The sequence below is a fragment of the Aulonocara sp. 'chitande type north' Nkhata Bay genome, linkage group LG3 (assembly GCF_057382095.1).
Source record: "Aulonocara sp. 'chitande type north' Nkhata Bay isolate Kocher_YH1m ecotype deep benthic linkage group LG3, A_spYH_male_GT1.1, whole genome shotgun sequence".
NCBI classification, from domain to species: Eukaryota; Metazoa; Chordata; class Actinopteri; order Cichliformes; family Cichlidae; genus Aulonocara; species Aulonocara sp. 'chitande type north' Nkhata Bay.
In genome coordinates, this window is record NC_141346.1 from 4780157 (window position 1) to 4801223 (window position 21067).

A 21067-nucleotide genomic window follows, 5' to 3' on the forward strand; every position below is an offset into this window, starting at 1 on the left:
ACTGGATTTCTCTGTAGGAACTCCGTGTTAAAGGGCCAATGCACCAAACTGGCTTTGAGAACAATTTATTACTCATGCAAGGAAAGACTGAAACTTCTCTGAGTAATTAGTAGTGGGAACAAGTTCACTGAGCTCATAGCATTAAGTTGGCTTTATTAGCCCTGCATGGCAGACTGGTCTGAGACCCTCACTCTCAGATTGCCTTAAATAAGACCATTATTAAACTGAAGGTTTTACATCAAATCTATGTGGCGGAGGTGTGGTCCCGGACGCGGCTGCAGGGGAGGAGTGGTGCAGTGAGCTCAACGGGGCGGTGCTGGAGAGGCAGGTGAGAACAGCTGATGGAGTTTGGGCTGATGACGGTTTCCTTCCCCTTTTTAGTGAGACGGGAGAGGAGCGGAAGGAAGGCTGCGATCAGCTGAGACGGAAGCTGTCCAGATGGTGGACTGTCAAAACTAATAAAAACTCAGAATAAACGTGGCATCTGGCAATAACGAACTGTGTGTGTGTGCGTGTGTGAAGTGCATCTCAAAATCGAATTCCTAAATCAAGAACTAAAGCTTAACGAATAACCTGTCTTACAGTTACCTGTTATCTCTGTCTTACAGTACTGCAGGTACTCCCAGCATGCATGCGCTCACACACACACCTAATCTTAAAAGTAGAGATAGTGTCTGTCTCCTGAATCCAAACTGGAAGCTGGTTCCACAGAAGAGGGGCCTGAAAACTGAAGGCTCTGCCTCCCATTCTACTTTTAAATACTCTAGGAACAACAAGTAGGCCTGCAGAGCGAGAGCGAAGTGCTCTAATAGGGTGATATGGTACTACAAGGTCATTAAGATAAGATGGGGCCTGATTATTTAAGACCTGGTATGTGAGGAGCAGGATTTTGAATTCAATTCTGGATTTAACAGGATTTAACCTGGTCGTTGTGTCCTTGGGCAAGACACTTCACCCTACTGCCTACTGGTGTTGGCCAGAGGGGCCGATGGCGCGATATGGCAGCCTCGCTTCTGTCAGTCTGCCCCAGGGCAGCTGTGGCTACAACCGTAGCTTGCCATTATTATTATTATTATTAGTCCCTGTCAGGACTCTTGCTGCAGCATTTGTGGATTAACTGAAGACTAACTATTTCTAAGTCACTGTGAAAACTCTGATCAAAGTTAAAGTCCTGATGAAACTCTGATTAACTACATGGGCTCACATGAAAAACTACAGGCTGACATTAACGTACAGTTAGAGCTTAATGCATTCCACTCAGTTTTCCCGAAGTGCACATCTTACAGTGCACTTTTTTACAGCCTGGAACAAACATTTCAACAATTTGACTTTAAATCTGACATTTCAAACACATTTGATTGTTTTGAAATATTGTAATATTATAAGATGATGAAACAAAAAAGGTTCATTTCCTAAAAATCACTTTGTACTTTACTACATTATCTACATGTTAATGTTTGTTTGCTCCCAATTGTTCATTTTTTCCTCTTTCACACTGAAAAACACAGAGACTGAAAACATCTGGAACATCTGCACTTGACTCAAATCAAATCTATATTGTACAGTCACAAGTCAACAGCTTTGATTTAGTATTACTATATAATAAATACCATAAACGACTGTACAAATCACTCATTATATATATTATTATTTAAAAGTGATCTTCATGAGTTTCAGAGAAACATACTGATATTCACTGTGAAACTTTGAGTAGAAAAAGACAGAAAACAACAGGTGGATCCTGGAATAATGGGAGCTTCCATCTCTAAAGGACTGAAGAGCAAGAAGTTTACAAGGAATCATTTAGAAGAGTTTCAAACATCAACTGATTGAATCCATGAATCTGAAAACGTGTTTGTGAGTGAAAGAGACAGACATGTAGAGACTGAACTATCTGTTCAACAGTCAAGAGTGTTTCTCTAACACGACGACACTTATGCCTCAACTACACACACTTTCAAAGAACAACCAGGATAGACTCTAAATCCAGGATAAAGCGTTTCAGTGAATGTGGTGTTGAAGGTGTGGAGGTGGATCAGAGTGTCAGAGGAGACTTTGTAGAAGGACAGAGTGCCAGCAGGACAGTCCACATACACTGCTACTCTGTTAGAGACACAGGAGGCGGCGGCAATGATGGATGTTCCTTTGTTATTGTGCCTGACAGAATCAGGACCATCATCAGAGCAGTAGAGACACCAGGACTGATCATTCCACCCAAACACAACATCTTTACTGTTTCCTTTCCTTCTGATTCCTGTGTAACTCACTGATATGAGAACCCCTCCTCTCCACTCGACCTCCCAGTAACAGCGACCAGTCAGACCATTTCTACACAGCAGCTGCGGAAGTTGATCAAATCTGCCTGGATGATCAGGATATGACTGAATCTCGTCCACATGTGTCAGAGTTCTGTTGTTGTCAGACAGTTTGAGGTTTGTGTTCACTGTGTTTGTGTCGACTGTGAGTTGACAGGAATCTGATGAGAGAACAAACACAATCCAGCTGCAGTTATTGATCCATCATCTGTTCATTGATTGACACTTTGATGATGACTCCTGACATGATGAAGATGGTTGAATGTGTGCTGCTTTGTTTTCATGAATCCCATTAAAAACACACTTACACTTCCTCAGACTTGGTTCTAACCATTGGACTCCAGCAGGCTCCACCCTGAAAGGAGGAGGGGGGTCAGACCAGCATAGTCTTAGCATGCACACATGGACATTACATGGCTCTCATTCACACACTGTTACACACTGATAAAGGAACAGTCCAACATTTTCACAAATACACTTCAATCCACACATGGATCAAACTGCTGATGATTTGGACCAGGGGTGCTCAATACGTCGATCGCAAAGGTAGTATTGGTAGATCGCATGGCATTAAAAAAAATAGATGCCAGCCTATCATCCATCCTATCACTTGATTGATACAGGGAAGCCAGTCAGATGACATCAGATTTTTTCTGACGCTTAGGTCGCTGCGCATGCGCAAACAGCGGCGCGAAGTGTAGTAAAACTGACAAGCTAGTCAGCGAGTTAACTCCAATTTTTAGCTCTCGGTTTTTTCTCTTAAACCTAAGAAAGGGTTAAAAATGAGTGAGGGAGCTGGACCAAGTAAGAAGACAAAAACGTATCACTTTCATATGGAATGGGAGGAGGACTTTTTTTTTTCCACGATGTCATTTTCGAAGTGCGTTTGCCTCATCTGCCAGGCTACCATCGCAATGCCAAAGAAGGGAAATGTGGAGCGGCATTTTCGAACTGTTCACGGAAAATGACAGGTAATGACAAAAACAATTTACATTGTTAATTGTGTTGTGAAATATTGGATATTGCGGTTATGCATGTATATACATTGTAGATATAAAGAATCCTCAATATATTTATAAATAAGTATATGTTTTGGATTTTTGTAGTGGGTAGATCATTTTGACTTGGTCATTTTAAAAATAGCTCACATGCGGAAAAAGTGTGAGCACCCCTGATTTGGACTGATCCTGGATCTCTCAGTTCTTTGAATAGTTGTTGGATTTGTTGTCACAGCAACAAATCTATTAAGTGTTGCGTGGTCATCATTATCTTTTATGTCCTCTTACAGATTACCTACAGAAAGATGCTGCTTCAGTCAGCAAGGAATAGTCTACATTATTTTTGACCACCGCATAATTGACAAATGTGGGATTTTGGATAATTTCATGCTGCCAACATTGTAAGAAAAGTTTAGGGGAAGCCCCCTTGTCGTTCCAACATGACTGTGCAGTAGTGCACAAAGGAAAGGTCCAGTAGCCTGGGCTATGATAGTCACCTTTCACCCCACTTTCAGCCACACTCCCGCTGGAGAGTGACAGGGCTCACCACATCTACTCTCCTAGATCCTCCAAAGCCAGTACGATGATCCTTCGACTCCTCAAGTACACAGATCGACAGGCCGACAGTATATTCTCAGCAGCATATTAAACATATCAGGTCCCCATAAGGAGAATCATGTGCTAACGGCTGTCTAAATGACTTGGGTAAAGTTTGTAGCATGCATGCTTGTTGTTTTTGTCTGCTTCCACTTGTCTTTGCACTAGGATGATGTCGGTGTAAATGTGCAGTCATATTCGTTGTGTTCCCACTAGGGCTTTCAGCGTTAATCCCGTTAAAATTACATTAACGCCATAACGCAGCAAATCTCCGTTAATGAGTTACCGTGGCACTCTAATAATTTATACTAATAGGTAGTTCTGACTATTTTATGTTCCATTTTTACATTTTTATGGCCGGTGATGTGTAGAATGCAACAAGTTTGCAACTTTGCACCTTGTAATCGTTCTAAATTATGGAAAGGAATAGTAATGGAGATGGAAGATAAGATCTGGGAAGGATACCCAGAAAGTTAAACTCATGGGTTGTACTTCATCGACGAGGGGTTGTTACAGTCTCCTAACTCAATAAAAGTTTTTGGTGTCTCAATTTATAAGTATCTTTCACTTTTCTTGATAAACTGGACTAATGTTTCTTTTGTGAGCACAGGAACAATTGAAAGAAATGTTTCCAGCTCTTCTCTCCATACCTGAGAGTGTCTAGTCTCCAGGATGGATCCATCAATCCTGCCGACAGCAGTTTTAGTCCTGAGACACCGGGTTGATTGTAGCTCAGGTCCAGCTCTTTCAGATGAGAGGGATTGGAACTCAGAGCTGAAGCCAGAGAAGTACAGCCTTCCTCTGTGATCAGACAGCCTGACAGACTGCAAACACACCACACAACAATTCATCCATAAACACTTGACTTATATTTTCTTCATTTTTTCAGTTTAATTCTGCTTTATTTATAGTAGGACAATTTTCTTTTGTTTTCTTTTGTAATAATCCACATCTATTTTCGGAAATTCTGGGAATTAGATGCAGGGTGTGCAAAATTGTAAATTTTGGTATCGATCTGATATAAAGTAAACAAAGGGCTTGTGTTCCCTGAACCGATACCAATAACAATACATATACCTTTAACTTGATTTATAAGTGCACCTTATACATCAATCAGGCACAATATTAGGACCACCTGCCTAACATTGGGTTGTTTCCCCTGGCATACTGCTTGATGTCATCCACGTAGAAGAGGTGGTTAATAATTGCGTCATTCCATGCCTGGCATCTGTAGCCAGTAATTGATAATCTGATTGAGGGGGTTCAGACCTATGCAGAACAGGACTGAGCTGCTGTTCTCATATTGTTCCCCTGCCAGTAACAGCACACCTGATGGTTCACTGGAGAACAGCTGGTTTATTCTATCCCTTCTATCCCTCTTGTATACCTCTTTAGGCAGTTAGCCAAAGCTGTGAATCTTTGCTCGGAGAGCCCATAGAAAAAGACTTTCAGACTGCCTCAAAGAGATTCTGGCAACCTGTCAGGTGACTCAAGATGGGAAAGCTTATTTAAACTGAGGATATTGTCAAGTGTCATGGTCCTGGGTTATTCTATGCAGTGTTTTTGAGTTTTATTGTATTTTCTGTCATTTTGTATTATATTTAAGTCATGTTGTTATTCTATGGGTTTATTCTATTGTCCCTAGGTTATTCTGCTTAGTTTGGTTTATTAGATTTCCCCTTGTGTCTTTGCCCTCAGTGTCTCCCCCTGGGTGTCTGTGTTTATACAGTGGTGTGAGTCCTTGTGCCTTTTTTTCTCTCCTTGTGTTTTATTCCATCTTGTTTCTCCAGCCCGTCATGTCTGCCTCTCTCCTTCGTTCCCTCTCGTCTGTCTCTCCTCCACTCGTATCTCGTTACCTGTTTTATTGTGAAGGTCTTGTGTTTCCATGTACGTTCTGTCTCGCTATGATTATCCATGTCAGCTGTGTTCCCCGTGTGCTCCCACATCCCCTTTTATCTTTCTGTGTATTTATGTCAGCGTCTCTCTCAATTCCGTGTCGCAGTCTCCCTCATACCAATCTGTCTGTTCTGCCTGCTAAGCCTGCCAAGTTTATTTTGTATATTCAAGTTTAGTTTTTTCTCGTGTCCAGCAATAAAGCTGCCTTTTTGAGTTTAAGTTTCATCTCCGCGATTCAGTCTAAATTTTGAGTCCTTTCCTGCCTGCCTGCACAGCAGAATATTGGAAAGAATACTTCGAGGACCTCCTTAATCCCACTGACATGTCTTTCATAGAGGAAGCAGAGTCTGGGGATAAGGGGGACGACTCCTCCATCACGAGGCGTTAGGTCACTGAGGCAGTTAAACAAATCTTTGATGGCCAAGCCCCTGTACTGGATGAGATTTGCCCTCTACAATTTGCTTCTACAATGTTGCATGCAGATCAGGGGTAGTACCTTTGGATTGGCAGCCTGGGGTACTGAACAAGTGGGACCGGAGGGTGTGCTCCAATTATAGAGGGATCACACTCCTCAGTCTCACTGGAAAAATCTATGCCAAGGGGCTGGAAAGGAGAGTCCGTCTGGTAGTCGATTTCGAATACTGGAGTAACAATGTGATTTTCTTCCTAGTTACGGAACACTGGATCAGCTTTTTACCCTTTTAAGGATACTTGATGATGGATGGGAAAAGCATGGCTGTTTATCTATCTGTCTATCTATCATGATGATGATCAAGCAGGCAGGTGTGAACAAAAGATTAAAGTTCATAAAGATAAGTAGCAAACTAAATCGACAAAGCATAAACTAGCATACATACTGTAAATGTGGCACCAGGGGACATGGATGAAACGGGAAGGAGAATAGAAGAATACAATCACCTAGGATGACATCTGGTATGCAGAACCTCAGGGCATGAAGTTCGTGCTCCAAGCTATGTATGACATGCTACCCTGTCCAGCAAGCCTGCTTATCTGTGACAAGAGAAAGCATCCAACATGCCTCCTCCAAACATGGTGAGGGTACACTGCATATCTACAACAGCTACCCAAAAGCCCTTAGGGACAGTAAACAGGTCTGCAGTCAAAGAAAAATCTCCTTTTAATGGTTTACTGATGCCAGATATTCCTCTCTAGGACCTACAACTCTCTTGGCATCAGAGGAGCTGCAAAGAGGAAGGCCATCAAATCTGTCACCGAGGCTGCAAAAAGAGCCTTTAGGTGGATTTGCATTAATAGGTCCAAATCGTGGGCCAGTGCAGCTGGGACATAAGTCAAGGTCTGATCAGGCCTGACTGAGTCACCTAATCAAGGCTGTCTTAATGTTGCAAGGCCCAAAACACCCGATGACCTCAAGAAAAATCAATGACAATACATCTCAGCATATCTATGGATGTCTGTACAATATACTTTTTTTGGTATTCTAACTAAATGCAAAATGTAGCTTTTCTCTTAATTTTTCTGTAGTCCTAAATCTAACTCCTAACGCTACAGTTCATAACAATGAAAGGAAATTGGTATGCTATGAACACAAAATAGCCATAGATCTCTAAATGATCATTGCATAAATTTGATTTATTCAAACAAATCTAAAACAAAATTCGCATATCAAACATTTTTAGATAGCAAGTCAGAATCTGATAATACATGTAAAAGGTTAATAAAAGGTAGTTTTAAATTTCTATAAGGGTTAGCTGTCTATGCAAAAATAATTATTCAGAAATTCAGATTTTTTTTAAATGAAAGTGGAAAAGTTTACTTACCGGAGAGTTTCCAGTGTACAACACAAACTCTTCAGTCCAGTAGAGAGAATCTTCACTCCTGAGTCCTGCAGGTTGTTGTTACTCAGATCCAGCTCTCTCAGATTAGAGGACTGAGAGCTGAGAACTGAGGACAGAGCTTTACAACTTCTCTCTGAGAGGTTACAGCCACTCAGTCTGAAACACAATGACATTTGTGATAAAAAAAAAAAACAAAGCACTGTATGGTTTACCTATGACCTATTGTCTATGTGTTCAACTTGGCTATATGCAATGTATCAAGATTTCTGGCTCAAAACACTTTGGATTTCAAGGAGAAGGTGAGATATGCTACTACAGGGAGTGCAGAATTATTAGGCAAATGAGTATTTTGTCCACATCATCCTCTTCATGCATGTTGTCTTACTCCAAGCTGTATAGGCTCCAAAGCCTACTACCAATTAAGCATATTAGGTGATGTGCATCTCTGTAATGAGAAGGGGTGTGGTCTAATGACATCAACACCCTATATCAGGTGTGCATAATTATTAGGCAACGTCCTTTCCTTTGGCAAAATGGGTCAAAAGGACCCGACAGGCTCAGAAAAGTCAAAAATAGTGAGATATCTTGCAGAGGGATGCAGCAGTCTCAAAATTGCAAAGCTTCTGAAGCGTGATCGTCGAACAATCAAGCGTTTCATTTAAAATAGTCAACTGGGTCGCAAGAAGCGTGTGGAAAAACCAAGGCGCAAAATAACTGCCCATGAACTGAGAAAAGTCAAGCGTGCAGCTGCCAAGATGCCACTTGCCACCAGTTTGGCCATATTTCAGAGCTGCAACATCACTGGAGTGCCCAAAAGCACAAGGTGTGCAATCCGATTGTTCAGTCTGATGTCACTAGCCGTGTCTGGGTCTAAACTCCGCTGCAGGTCCATATATCAAACGATCACTGTGGCATTACTGAGAGTTGAAAAACTGTCTAAAGTCTTTCATCTTTAATAAAATGATCAGCGTTCTGCTCTACCAGGTGTAACAATTGAGTTTAACATCCAGGCATCCATGAAAACGGAATTTATGACATTTAACGGAGTTAGAAGTTAGCAGGGAGTTAGCTCGCTAGCTTCTATCTAAATACAATATAGCATGTCCTGACTGCGGGGTTTTGGAAACAAATTAAAACGTACAGCTCTGTTATCACTTCCAGCATAAATGAAGACAGAAAACTAAACAGCAGTGACGTTTGTAGGGTTACTGAAGTTGGGCTAAGATAAGATAAGATAAGATAGAACTTTATTAATCCCTCGGGTGGGTTCCTCTGGGAAATTCGATTTCCAAAAAAGCACAGCACCGACAGAAGTTACAGAGTTATACACACACACATATATATAAATACAGAGACAATATAAATAAAATATATGAAGGGGATAAATAGAATAAATAGGAATAAAAATAAAAATACAAGTGAATTGCACATTTCAAGTATTGAGTCTATTGCACCGTTGACTATTTACAAAAGTATTGCACAAAAGGTATTGCACAGTGAGGTGAAGAGGCACTACAGCTTAGTTGTTCCCTCCTTTGTCCTCCTGTTTCCCCTCCCTCTCCCCTCCAGAGAGGAGTTAAACAGTCTGATGGCGTGTGGGACAAAGGAGTTTTTAAGTCTGTTAGTTCTTGTCTTTGGGAGAAGCAACCTGTCACTGAACAGACTCTTCTGGTTGTTAATGGCCGTGTGCAGAGGATGCCTGGCATTGTCCATAATGTCCATCAGTTTCTTTAATGTCCTTTTCTCTGCCACTGTCACCAGAGTGTCCAGCTTCATGCCGACCACGGAGCTAGCCCTCCTGATCAGTTTCTCCAGCCTGGATGAGTCCTTCTTTGCTGTGCTGCTCCCCCAGCACACCACAGCATAGAAAAGTACTCCAGCAACCACCGACTGGTAAAACATCCTCAGGAGCTTCCTGCAGATGTTAAAAGACCTCAGCCTCCTGAGGAAGTACAGTCGGCTTTGGGCTTTTTTATACAGGTGCTCTGTGTTGCATGACCAGTCCAGTTTATTGTCCACCCACAGCCCGAGGTACTTGTACTTGTTGACCACCTCCACCTCCTCCCCCTCTATCTGAACCGGCAGTGGACCTGCTCTAGACCTCCCGAAGTCCACAACCAGTTCCTTAGTCTTTGAGGTGTTGAGTTGCAGGTGGTTTGTGTGACTCCATGCGACAAAGTTCCTCACCAGACTTCTGTACTCCTCTTCCTGATCATCCCAGATACACCCCATGATGGCTGTGTCGTCTGCAAACTTCTGAATGTGGCATAATTCAGAGTTGTAGCAGAAGTCAGAGGTGTACAGGGTGAAGAGAAGAGGGGACAGCACAGTTCCCTGTGGTGCTCCTGTGCTGCTGACCACTGTGTCAGACGTGATGTCCTTCAGCCTGACGTACTGTGGTCTGTCGGTGAGGTAGTCGGAGATCCAAGCCACCAGGCAGGGGTCCACCTCCATCCTGTTCAGTTTTTCTTGAAGCATACAGGGCCGGATGGTATTAAAGGCACTGGGAAAGTCAAGAAACAGGATCCTGACCGTGCCTTTTCCCCCATCCAGGTGTGAGTGGGCTCTGTGTAGGAGGTACAGGATGGCATCCTCCACTCCGACACCCGCCTTGTATGCAAACTGTAGTGGGTCCTGGGCATGTTGTACCTGTGGTCGGAGGAGGTTGAGGAAGAGCCGCTCTAGAGTCTTCATAAGATGTGACGTCAGTGCCACCGGTCGGAAGTCATTCAGCTCATTGGGCCGGTTCTTTTTGGGGACCGGGACGATGCAGGATGTCTTCCATAGTATAGTCTTCCATAATATAAACAAGCTAACTTTTTTTCCACTCGATAAAAGTTAACGTGAGTGTTCTCGGTGGTCAGGAACAAATGTAATCGCATGGCAGGATGCTGTAAAAGGACCAAACTTCAGCCAGGAGAACAACTGAGATAATCCATCCACAATACGAGGTTAGTCATTCATATACTGCTGCATGGGCTGGGCTGTAGTTACATCCTAAGGTTTTAAAAACTGAGCTTAAATAAATGATTAGTGGTAATAAAAGCCGAGGGAGGTCAACAGGGATCACTGACTGTTTTAGGAGCTTTTTGAGATCAAATAGAAGAAAATACATAACATTAAACATGTTAACAACACAAAAGCCATATTAAACGCAGACTACTTTAGGCCCGGAAGTAGGATTCGTCGCGTCATCACTGAACAACCGGATACTCAGAGACATGGCCAAGGTAAGAAAGGCTGAAAGACGACCACCACTGAACAAGACACACAAGCTGAAACGTCAAGACTGGGCCAAGAAATATCTCAAGACTGGTTTTTCTAAGGTTTTATGGACTGATGAAATGAGAGTGAGTCTTGATGGGCCAGATGGATGGGCCCGTGGCTGGACTGGTAAAGGGCAGAGAGCTCCAGTCCCACTCAGACGCCAGCAAGGTGGAGGTGGAGTACTGGTTTGGGCTGGTATCATCAAAGATGAGCTTGTGGGGCCTTTTCGGGTTGAGGATGGAGTCAAGCTCAACTCCCAGTCCTACTGCCAGTTTCTGGAAGACACCTTCTTCAAGCAGTGGTACAGGAAGAAGTCTGCATCCTTCAAGAAAAACATGATTTTCATGCAGGACAATGCTCCATCACACGCGTCCAAGTACTCCACAGCGTGGCTGGCAAGAAAGGGTATAAAAGAAGAAAAACTAATGACATGGCCTCCTTGTTCACCTGATCTGAACCCCATTGAGAACCTGTGGTCCATCATCAAATGTGAGATTTACAAGGAGGGAAAACAGTACACCTCTCTGAACAGTGTCTGGGAGGCTGTGGTTGCTGCTGCACGCAATGTTGATGGTGAACAGATCAAAACACTGACAGAATCCATGGATGGCAGGCTTTTGAGTGTCCTTGCAAAGAAAGGTGGCTATATTGGTCGCTGATTTGTTTTTGTTTTGTTTTTGAATGTCAGAAATGTATATTTGTGAATGTGGAGATGTTATATTGGTTTCACTGGTAAAAATAAATAATTGAAATGGGTATATATTTGTTTTTTGTTAAGTTGCCTAATAATTCTGCACAGTAATAGTCACCTGCACACACAGATATCCCCCTAAAATAGCTAAAACTAAAAACAAACTAAAAACTACTTCCAAAAACATTCAGCTTTGATATTAATGAGTTTTTTGGGTTCCTTGAGAACATGGTTGTTGTTCAATAATAAAGTTATTCCTCAAAAATACAACTTGCCTAATAATTCTGCACTCCCTGTATTGAAGATAAAACAATGGTCTCATATCATGTTGCATCACCATTTACCTGCCCTTACCTTCAGTTACCTCCAGTAACTTAAGTAGTGAAGGTAGTTTGAAAGAGATTACAGGATGACTCCACCTTAACAACAGGACCACTCTGAACAGTAGCCTGCTGAGTGTGTCTGCTCTTGTAGCCATCTTCAGGTCACATATTACGCATACCATGTGTGACTGCAACCATTCCCCAACTTTCTCTGAATTGTACTAATTACTTATTGATAAATGATCATGAAAATTTCTATATTAATGGTCACAACATTGACCTCATAACCCATTGTTGGTCCACTGTGATCATTTTGTTCATTATGGAAAAGTACTGTTTATAAAATTGTAGAAACATGTCAACTGAAACTAAGGAAGTCACTTGACTGACAAAACATCCCTTCCATGGAGAATTTTACATTCAAATGAACAGAATCAGCTTTACAAGATTATAAGTTTAATTCAATTGTTCTTTTTTCCATTGTGCATACATGCTTTCCATGTGAGTGTGAATGGTTGTTTGTCTCTCTGTGCTAGCCCTGAGTTAGATTGGTGAAAACCAAAGAGTGTACCCTGCCTCTCGCCCTAAGCTAGATAGGGTAGGCCTAGAACATCCCCCCCCTCCCCTCCCCATGACCCCAGTAAGGATAAGCAGAAGAAAATGGATGGATGGATGGTTTTCTATTAAGTAGAATCAACATTTCAAAACTAAAGCTATGATCACATATTTACTTACAGAGCTTGGTTGGAGGCTTGGACCACTGGCAGCAGCCTCAGAAGAGCCTCCTCTGATGCAGAGTATTTCTTCAGGTCAAACACATCCAGATCTTCTTCTGATGACAGTAAGATGAAGACCAGAGCTGACCACTGAGCAGGAGACAGTTTATTTGTGGAGAGGCGTTCTGCTTTCAGGGACTGTTGGATTTCCTCCACTAGAGAACAATCATTCAGTTCATTCAGACAGTGGAACAGATTGATGCTTTTTTCTGCAGGCAGATTCTCACTGAGCTTCTCCTTGATGTACTGGACTGTTTCCTGATTGGTCTGTGAGCTACTTCCTGTCAGAGTCAGCAGACCTCGAAGGAGACTCTGATTGATCTGCACTGACAGACCCAGGAGGAAGCGGAGGAACAAGTCCAGGTGTCCATTTGGACTCTGTAAGGCCTTGTCCACAGCACTCTGGTAGAAGTGTTTCTCTGCAGATTCACTTCTTTCAGATTTCTGGAAGGTTGTTTTTTGTTCTTCCAGCAGATTGAGTCCAGAGTTGATGAAGCTCAGGTGGACATGAAGAGCAGCCAGAAACTCCTGAACACTCAGATGGATGAAGCAGAACACCTTGTCCTGGTACAGTCCTCTCTCCTCTTTAAAGATCTGTGTGAACACTCCTGAGTACACTGAGGCTGCTCTGATATCGATGCCACACTCTGTCAGGTCTGATTCATAGAAGATCAGGTTTCCTTTCTGCAGCTGATCAAAGGCCAGTTTTCCCAGAGACTCCATCATCTTCCTGCTCTCTGGACTCCAGTGTGGATCTGTCTCAGCTCCTCCGTCATACTTGACCGTCTTCACTTTGGCCTGAACCACCAGGAAGTGGATGTACATCTCAGTCAGGGTCTTGGGCAGCTGTCCTCCCTCTCTGGTTTTCAGCACATCCTCCAGAACTGTAGCAGTGATCCAGCAGAAGACTGGGATGTGGCACATGATGTGGAGGCTTCGTGATGTCTTGATGTGGGAGAGGATTATTTTGGCCTGCTTCTTATCCCTAAATCTCTTTTTGAAGTACTCCTCCTTCTGTGGGTCAGTGAACCCTCTGACCTCTGTCACCATGTCAACACAGTCGGGAGGGATCTGATTGGCTGCTGCAGGTCGTGTGGTTATCCAGAGGTGAGCAGAGGGAAGCAGTTTCCCCCTGATGAGGTTTATCAGCAGCACATCCACTGAGGTGGACTTTCTAGGGTCAGTTAGGATTGTAGTTTTGTGGAAGTTCAGAGGAAGTCGACACTCATCCAGACCATCAAAGATGAACACAACCTGGAAGTCTTCAAAGCTGCAGATTCCTGCTTCTTTGGTTTCAGTAAAGAAGCGATGAACAAGTTCCACCAAGCTGAACTTTTCCTCTTTCAGCACATTCAGCTCTCTGAAAGTGAATGGAAACATGAACTGGATGTCCTGGTTGGCTTTGTCTTCAGCCCAGTCCAGGGTGTATTTCTGTGTTAAGACTGTTTTCCCAATGCCAGCCACTCCCTTTGTCAGCACTGTTCTGATTGGTTCATCTCTTCCAGGTGAGGCTTTAAAGATGTCTTCTTGTCTGATTGTACACTCTAGATTGTCTGGTTTCCTGGATGCTGTTTCAATCTGTCTGACCTCATGTTCATCATTGACCTCTGCAGTCCCTCCCTCTGTGATGTAGAGCTCTGTGTAGATCTGATTCAGAAGGGTTGGGTTTCCTGCTTTAGCGATCCCCTCAAACACACACTGGAACTTCTTCTTTAGAATAGACTTAAGTTCATGTTGACTCCACTCAACGTCCCTAATTAAAGTTCCTAAAAGAGTCAATAGACAAAAGATCACTATGGATTATTATATGCACATATTTTGAATATATATGTCCATTCATTGAAACAATAGTAAAGGTTCATCCAGCAGCTTAAATCTTTGAAGAAATCCTCTTACTGCTCTGTAATTCGTCAGCCAGCTCATCCTGCTTTATTCTCCTCAGGAAATGCAGTGTGATCTTCACAAATGATTCTCTGATGCTATTTGGCTCTTCATCCTCACCCACTAATGCACAATTATTGTCCGTCTGACTCGCTAAGCATTCTGGGTAATCTGGACACAGACCCTTCTGGATCTTCTTCAGTTCTTTCTTCACAAAAGTGATCATTTTGTCCTCCAAGAGCTGCAATGGAATACTTTATGAATGAGGGCGGAGTGGGAGGGTGAGGTTGCTGTACCATAGACACTGAGAAAAAACAGAACAAAATGCAAGCAACAAGAGGGAGGAAACAGAGACATGCAATATTGTATGTGTCCATGAGAGTAACAGAAGAGAACTTTAGAGCATATCATCAGAAGTCTCACCCCTGACCCTAACTACAATTAAAAAGGAAAGTTGGAAGCCTAGTCTTAAAAGTCAGGCATCTTGCTATTAAAAACTGGTATCTGATTTTAGAGGAGACGATCTTGACAGCTATTCCTCCCATTCTACGGTTAGAAACTTGAGGAACCACAAGTAAACCTGCAGTTTGACAGCGAAGTAACTGGTTGACATAATAAGGCAGTATGACCTCTGCAACAAAAGATTTGATTTTCAGCTAATGTCAAGGGTATATGACATCTCACCTCTGCAGCATTTTAATAACTCCCCAGTGCAAACACTGTGTTGAACATTTTTACATCACTAAAATTTTCCGCAGTAAAGGCTTAATTCATAGAAATCAATTCAGTGATGTGCAATACCAAGAGTCCAAACCCTGACCTGTCTTTAACAACAAAAAAAAAAAAGAATGAGACGTATTTTCGATCAGACCTGCACTGTTCAAAATGCCATAGATGCCATATTTCATGACAAGACCAAGTTTTTTCTATAATGTTTTCCAATTATCTATCTAGGCAGATAGTTTACCGGACACTACCATTAGAGCCAGCAGTTGAAGGATGACATGTAACTGTTCAGGTCAAATTAGTCAGTGGTCAACAACACCACAGTTTTATGTTGTTTAGGTTTTCCCAGCTTCCAGTGTTTATGCTTTCATTTAAACAGTGTTGAGTTGTGCTTCTAATACACTGAGCCTTGCCTCCGGTAATTAGAAAAAGTATGTTATATGGACAATTATTGCTAAGAGGGAAGAGGAATAACTACACATCTCAAAAATTATGTCATGCAATTTAAAGGAGGCAGAGGTCTGTCAAGGACAATTGGATCTACCTTCTGAACTAAAACCCTTGCATGTAAAAGTAGTTGTTGTACATGTACAGACCATAAATATGGAGTCCAGGTGTGTTTGATGCTGCTGGGAAGACTGACCACTGGGAACCTCTGAGCTCTGCTGGTCCACTCTGTGGAGGAATCATGAAGATCAAGAATAATACAAAAGATAACCAAGTAATTAAGATGCTGGTGCTTCCCATCCCTAATAATAATAATAATAATAATAATAATAATAATAATACTTTTGTCTGATACCTTGTTAGTATCTTGCTCTTGACTACTCTTATTGTCTTTTGCTTGTATTTCTTCTTTTTCTCTTATTTATTGCTGCTCTTTTTGGTAAACTACAAGCACAGTCTATCTCAAAATTAATGTTTGTATATTATTATTAAATTTACTCAGGTATTTTCTTGTGATGTAGCTGAAGCTGCTGGACCTGCAGGAGTGTTGATGTGATCAGATCTAGTGTATGACTGGCTCAGGTCGACTGCACAAAGCTGAGTGTCAAACTTTGTCTTCTTCCTGTAGCTCTGAATTGAGTCCTTCTACACTATTACATGTGACACAGTGACAGGAAGTTCATGGAAAACGTGGAACCTCCTCTGCATGAATCCTGCACTCCTCCTGATCTGTCCGATTGATCCAGAGAACAGCTGTCTGAAGATTATACACATCACTCTGGTAGGCATGCTGCCAACAGCCAGCTGGATCATTGCTTCATGTTTTAAAGGAGGTTTCTTTATTAGTCAGTTCATTATTCGAACAAGAACCTCATCAGATCATGCCTCTGTTATACTGAAGGTGAAATTACATTAAAACTGAAAAATGATGGAGACAAGCTTCAGAGAAATCAAAGTCCAAACGTCTTTCTTCTGGCTTCAGATGGAAAGTTCAGTGTTCACAGTTCATGCTCTTCATTTTATCAATGCAAGAATCCAAAAAACCTCCATGAAGACAAACTTCTCAGCCAGAAATCAAAGCAGCGCTCACATGGAGTCACACTCATTAAACTATTCGCCCCCCTCCATCCAGCAACACCTAAAACACCCGAGTGGAAGTTCCTCCCTACACTGTTGTTTGTGGAAACAGTCCAACCTACACTGCTTCACATATAAACATAGAAATGTGTGTGAAACAGAGCTGAGCTGACATTCAACATGATGGAGGATTTATTCACAAACACTGAGTCATAACAACATTTAGACACACATTACCTCTGCCGGAGGACACACGTCTGATTTAAATGTAATAATAAAATATTTTGATTGGTCACTCTTGAAGGACACACAGCTGGTTCACGGGAATCAAATAATAATAATAATAATAATAATAATAATAATAATAATGGATTGCATTTATATAGCGCTTTTCGGGACCCCTCAAAGCACTTTACAATACCACTATTCATTCACTCTCACATCCACACACTGGTGGAGGCAGCTACAGGTGTAGCCACAGCTGCCCTGGGGCAGACTGACAGAAGCGAGGCTGCCATGTCGCGCCATCGGCCCCTCTGGCCAACACCAGTAGGCGGTAGGTGAAGTGTCTTGCCCAAGGACACAACGGCCGAGACTGTCCGAGCCGGGGCTCGAACCGGCAACCTTCCGATTACAAGACAAACACCCAACTCTTGAGCCACGATCGCCCCAAATTTCTGATTGATCCTGATAGGAAAATAAAATAAAACAAAATAAAAAAATACTTGAAGTTCATTATCTTGATTTTAAAATGCAAATCCATCCATTCTCTTCAGCTTATCATTGCCAGGGTTGTGGGGGGACTGTAACCTATCCCAGCAGGAGAAACACTGGACAGGTCGCCAGTCGTTCGCAGAGTTTAAAATGCAAATGGTTTAATAAAATCTATAAATATCTTTTTAAAATCACAAACAAACAAACCAAATTAAATTAGAATAACATTTCCCCATCAAAAATTATTCAGCTAACAATAAATTAGTTTATAAAATCTAGCCTAACCCTGATTAAATATTGAGTATTACTCTATGTTAGATAAGTTATTTGATTCTACAGTATATTAAATATTTTGTGTTCCTATTCTGCACATGTTACCGGTTAGCTGTAATATTAATATTAAATATTCCTTGGATGAACAGATGTCCAAAGTAGGGATACCTGAACAGGCAATGAAGTACAATACTGAAATTCAGAAAATGTAACAATGTTATCAACATCTTTTTCAGCACTGTTGGTATAGGGCCAGACAAGAAAACAAAAGACAATCTTATACTGAAATAACTTTTCCAATACTGCAATATGAGACATGATCAATATAAAGCTGGCTGATATGCCTAAGTCTGTCCATGTTTTGACAGACAACATAGGAGAACATCAGAATAGAGCTTCTCCGAACCAGTCATGGTTGGAACAGAGTTTAAGCCATGTCAGTTTACGCTGACTCACTCAGCATAGGAGGAACAGCCCGCAGCCACACATCTGCTAACCTCCGGGCTGCTCCACCCACATACAGCACTATGTTATGAGTAACATACTGAGCAACAGCGTCACCGAATGTGACACCAAAATGCACAAGCCTAAGGCTCAAATAACGAGATAACATAAACAGTAGTATAAAATAAAGTTGTTTGTTTGAAACTTTTTTTTTTTAATTTGTTCATATTCATCTGCAACACCTCAAGCTTTTTAATAGTCAGCATTAAAATGGACAGGAAACAGCGCATAAATAAAGGCCAATTTATACCATGGAGCCCTAATACTGTCTGTGAAGCTGGATTTAAGAAATAAGCCTTTAAAGTCAAAGTATAGCATGTTTAGCACTATCTTGCGCCGGTACAGAACATGATGTCACCTGTTTTTTGGTTCCTGCTAATAGACTCATCTTACTTTATATTTGCTGACAGTTAGGTGTGGGGGTGAGTGGTGGTGTACCCAGTACCCGCTGTCATCAAGACAAGAAGTTCCTTACCATGCATTGAGTGTTGCACCTTAAATCCAGCACCCTGAGAGTGTACACTAAACATAAGGAAGGTGGCCGAGGAATAGTGAGTGTCAGAACTATTGGAGGAAAACATGAGCACGAGCATGACTTCCTGTTTGCTGAGGTGGATTTTCAGTAAACCAAAAGGTTGTTTTTAAGACAGTTTAAATGGGATTGAGGGAATGACGTGTTTGCACTTCAGTTTATATCCAACAACATCAAGCAGTTAAATCAAAGCTCACCTCTCTGCAGCAGACAGAGGCTGGGATTTAAAATCAATGGGACGATCTGCAGAACGGTCACTCTTTAAGGACACACAGCTGGGTTCAGGTTCAGGTCCAGCAGCTCTCTCATAAATCCTGTTAGAAGAAAAATGTGTTTTTAATTTACAGCCACGGAAGCTGATGAAGACTAAGAATACCTTCATCATCCCAAAGAGAAACAGGTTTTCAGGATGAGCATGAGCAGAAGGGAACTCCAAACTAGTGTTGGCAGTGTGAGAACAGAGCGCCACCTAGAAGTAAACACAGTCATTTACAGTGTGCAGGACTATTGATGGTCCTACTGTGAGCAGCAGGAGTTTAAATGTACATGTTGGACATGTTTTACAGAATAAAGGAACTCCTCACTCAGTGACTTCCTTTGACCAGGAAACAACATCAAGAAGTTTATTTAAATCAAACTGACATCAGAGAAATCAAATGTTACTAACAGCTCACCTCTCTGCAGCAGACAACTGCTGGCTTTTAAAATCAATGGGACGGTCTGCAGACCGGTCACTCTGTAAGGACACAGAGCTGGATGGAGGTCCAGGCTGGTTCCTGTGAATAATGATGGAGCAGTGATGTGAGTGCTGAGCTGTGACATGGAGAAGAGTCATGGACAGTTAGAGATGGTCATCTCACCTCTGAGCTTTGGTCTGGCTCTCATGTTCCCCACACAGAGTGCTTTTAGAGGGAGGGACTCCCTCCTCTCTGTCCTCACACTGATCCATGCTGCTCAGCTCACACACACTTTCTACCTGCAGAGGAAACACAAATCATTCATGTGCACATGAGAGCTGCAGAGGTCGTGTCTGATGTGTTGGACTAACATCCACTCCATCTGAAACACAGCTTTCATCATTCAGCCCTGTGTATAGATGTGAATTTTTTTTATTCAGAAAGATGAAGTTTGTGTTTCAGTCATGTAGTGACTCTTGCTGCTTAACTGTACGAGGTTAGTTAAACACTGTGAAACAGATCATACAGATCCCGCCATGTTAGAAGAAATTATTAAAGACAGGGAGGCATCCTTTACAGCAATTGCTACAGTTATTGATTGTTCCATGTTTATTTCAGTATAGTAGTGTTCAATTCTTTACAGTTTTTAATGTCCTCTTAATCAAATCAATGAACAAATCAGTCCATGCAATCTTTCTGAATGAATTCACAATGATGGTACTTTGATACCCACGCATTTTGCTAAAACACTTGAAAATACTTTTTTACTAATATTTTTTAAAGAACTCGAGTAATTGGGCATATCATGAACAAATTCCATCATAAATATTAATCATTGGAATTAACGGGAGATGGTAACAAAAACACTGGAGCTGAGCTTAGCTGTGACGCCATCCCGTACACTGCCTTTACTGCTGAACTACCGCGTTGTGTCCTCGGAAGTCTGCACTCCCGAGCGAACTTGTAAGAACTAGAATTAGGGAAGTATGAACTTCTGTGTTGAGATTAGACTTGGTCCAACGTTCCGCACCAGCTGTAAACATAAAGAATGTCATGTATGACGCCTCTCTGCATTTTACACGGTGCTGAGCTACCAGCCAGGCTAAAGTCGGACCATTTGTCACAGGTCTCCTTACTGCAGTCAGCCGCCATCGCTATGCTAGAGATCATCAGTCTGAGTCAGTCTCACACATTAAATGGTCCAGCTGTGAATCCGTTACTGTTGAGCGGCAGATTTGTGCTGGAACTAAGCTGCAAGGAAAACATTACAAACTGCTAACGTTACCTTCACATGGAAACGGCCACCAGCATCATTCACAAACACCAAGTCCAGGAAGGAGGAGCCATAGAAAGAAGGAAACACGCAGAGACGTTAGCGTCATCTCGGGAATACCCAGCTGGAGCCCCGCCCCTTCTAATGACGTTAGTCAGAGACTACACATGAAAAACCATCATCACTCTGAATTTACAGCTCATTTTCACAGGTTTGATTTTTTAAAACTGTAGTTATGATACAGGATATTTAATTTTAGTTTTTGAAAGTTCAAATGCTTAGA

The 21067-nt window shown here is 42.0% G+C and overlaps 1 protein-coding gene across 1 annotated transcript; it reads right to left on the bottom strand.

Moving 5' to 3' along the window:
• Positions 1-1795: 1795 nt before the first annotated feature.
• On the bottom strand, positions 1796-20833 carry LOC147333614 (NLR family CARD domain-containing protein 3-like). Its single transcript, XM_086286336.1, has 11 exons — positions 20797-20833; positions 19695-19810; positions 19509-19610; positions 19032-19148; positions 15884-15962; positions 14577-14802; positions 12640-14446; positions 7606-7779; positions 4561-4734; positions 2624-2670; positions 1796-2476 (listed from the first exon to the last, which is right to left on the bottom strand). The coding sequence occupies exons 2-11, from the start codon at positions 19781-19783 to the stop codon at positions 1935-1937; spliced, it is 3357 nt and encodes a 1118-aa protein (XP_086142462.1). The 5' UTR covers positions 19784-19810; positions 20797-20833; the 3' UTR covers positions 1796-1934.
• Between the last annotated feature and the right edge of the window lie 234 nt (positions 20834-21067).